Source organism: Corylus avellana, chromosome 10 (assembly GCF_965113065.1).
Source record: "Corylus avellana chromosome 10, dhCorAvel1.hap1.2, whole genome shotgun sequence".
NCBI classification, from domain to species: Eukaryota; Viridiplantae; Streptophyta; class Magnoliopsida; order Fagales; family Betulaceae; genus Corylus; species Corylus avellana.
This window is the reverse complement of record NC_142499.1, coordinates 5,587,158-5,589,546: the sequence shown is the minus strand read 5'-3', so window position 1 is coordinate 5,589,546 and position 2,389 is coordinate 5,587,158. Positions and strand designations below refer to the sequence as shown.

The following is a 2,389-nucleotide window of genomic DNA, read 5'->3' as shown; positions in this document are numbered from 1 at the left end:
ATATCATATCCCATGTCTTACACATTCATATGATATCTGGAAATTCCTCATAAGATAAGTAAGATCCATAGGAGCAAGATCAATCAACAAAAGAGACAGGCCAGGAAAAAGAAAATTTGAAAAAGTTTTTTTTTTTAATTTTATTTTATTCATTCATGGCTTATGTATATATATATATATATTGATCGATACTTATGTTAATATATTAGAGCCTGAGAGTTAAGTCAAGCTTTTCCTTGGAAGTGATGATTTCGGTGCCATCTTCGCCTCGATGAAACGGAGCCGTAGCATATTCAGCTGCGTCGTCACTTGCCACGACAGTCCCCAATGTCAACTCAAGGAAGGACATTGGTTTCTGATCATGCCTAGGCTTAACATTATTATAAGGATGATATTGAGGAGCCCTCCCATTCCCATATCCATCCCCGGGTGATCCAGGCCCGGAAGGACCATATCCAGGCCCGGAACCAGAAGGACCATGGTTCGACCCGTGTTTAGCAATCGACAGCGCAAAATGCTGAAAGATGCAATCATCATTGGTGGGTGCAGTACTGAGGATGATATTTTTCACCCTTGCTAGGTGTTGCTCAACGCTAATCCTCTGCGCCCCTTTTCGTTCTTTCCGGTGCGCGTTTTGGTGGCCTCCCAGTGCCTGTGCGGTTGGAAAAGCTTTGGAGCAGAGTGCGCATACGAAAGGGTAGTGCAAGTTCAGGCATGCGGCTAGCCTTGACGCAGTGCTTGAGCTTTCACCAGAGTTGCCTTTTCCTAGCATTTCTCTATGAGTTATCAAGAGATCAGAAAGGAAAACCAGAAAAATCCAAAAACACTAGTGCTGAAACTCTAAAAGCGGGAGAGAGATTGAGGTTGTGGATATTGAAGCATCAATAGGCCGGAAGCTATATATAGGAAAATATTGGGTTAATTAAGATAAGTATTTACGAACTAGGCTAGCTTTTTGGGTTAAAGAAAGAGAGATATCTTTACCATTGGCACCCCGAGAGATAGACTATATATATATTATCTTTTTATCTTCATTTTATTTCTCAACTTGGAGGGATAAAATAATGGTATATAGCATTATTCATATAAAAATAAATATATTAATTATTTTGGGTATTTCAAATAATTATGAAATCTATTTTATATCTAAAAGTTCTATATGCAATTAATTGAAAGATTTTCATATTTTAAATTCAATTCAAAATTTTAGAAGAAAAACCAAAATTTTGAAGTGGAGAGAGAAAAGTTTGTCACATATTGGTAAAATACAAAGATGTGAACTAATTTATAAGAAAACCTTCTTACTTAACAATAAATTGAGTGATGGAGAAGAGCACTAGCTAGCTGCTTAGCAGTGGCAAAATTGCCCGCGTCACTTGCTAGGGCAATGGGCTTTGGGTGCTATGAGTCGGATTTTGTGCACCAAGAGCCTCGGTAGAAAGTTCGGTCGTATGAGACTAAGGTTGGTCAAACTTAGTCTCGTTTAAAGAAAATCTAAAGATGTGATGCAATTTTTGATGTATATTAATGTGGATATGGTGGTTACAATTTGTGACCATTGGTTCAAATTAATGATTTTGGACCATTGGATATGTCCAAAACCACTATAAATATGTCCAAAGACACACAATCTCATAGCTTCTCTTCTTTCTCCTACAAATTTTCTTTTGTTCTATTCTTGAGTAACATTTGAATAAACAGGGAGGCAAAAAGAAATTAAGATTTCAAGGTTCAATTGCAACCACGATATCTCTTTTGCTTATTATTATTATTTTTTTTATATTTTATTTTAATTCAAGTGTTCTGATCTTCTTGTAAATGCATATCATTGAATAAGTGACATTAATTATTGAACTAAAAACAGAAAGAAAGATTGTTACGGCCCTTGATAGCTAGAAAGGGCTGCTAGTGCTGGATCCTTCTTACGTTGATTCCCCTTAGAAAATTTCAGCAAGGAGATAGAGCAGAAAATTATTTAATACAAGATATTTATTGGTTTATAATTTCATGCATATATATGTACGTATATATAGTTTATTAATTAGACTAAACCTGGTCTTTAAATAGACTTAGAAGATGAAATAAGATAACACCAAACTCAAATGAGATTAATTATAATAACAAATCATATATTCCAGGAAAAGATAATATATAATTCCTACTCCATCTTCATCCATCCTCTAGTGATAAGGCTAATCTAGTATCAAAAAACGTAACAAAGATTATATATGCAAGAAAAATGAATCAAAATATGTTATAGTAGAGTTCTTAAAGAGTTTTTTTTTTTTTTTTTTTTTAATTAAAAGCTTAGAGGGGGATATCAATTATGTTTATTTTAATTGAGCATAACTGTATATAGTACGTAGTATCAACCTGCAGAGGATTGTTC

At 34.5% G+C, this 2,389-nt stretch overlaps 1 protein-coding gene across 1 annotated transcript; it reads right to left on the bottom strand.

Annotated features, from left to right (window-relative positions):
* Positions 1 to 205: 205 nt before the first annotated feature.
* Positions 206 to 851, bottom strand: LOC132162211 (uncharacterized). The gene has a single exon (XM_059572476.2). The coding sequence runs from the start codon at positions 770 to 772 to the stop codon at positions 206 to 208; it is 567 nt and encodes a 188-aa protein (XP_059428459.1). The 5' UTR covers positions 773 to 851.
* Between the last annotated feature and the right edge of the window lie 1,538 nt (positions 852 to 2,389).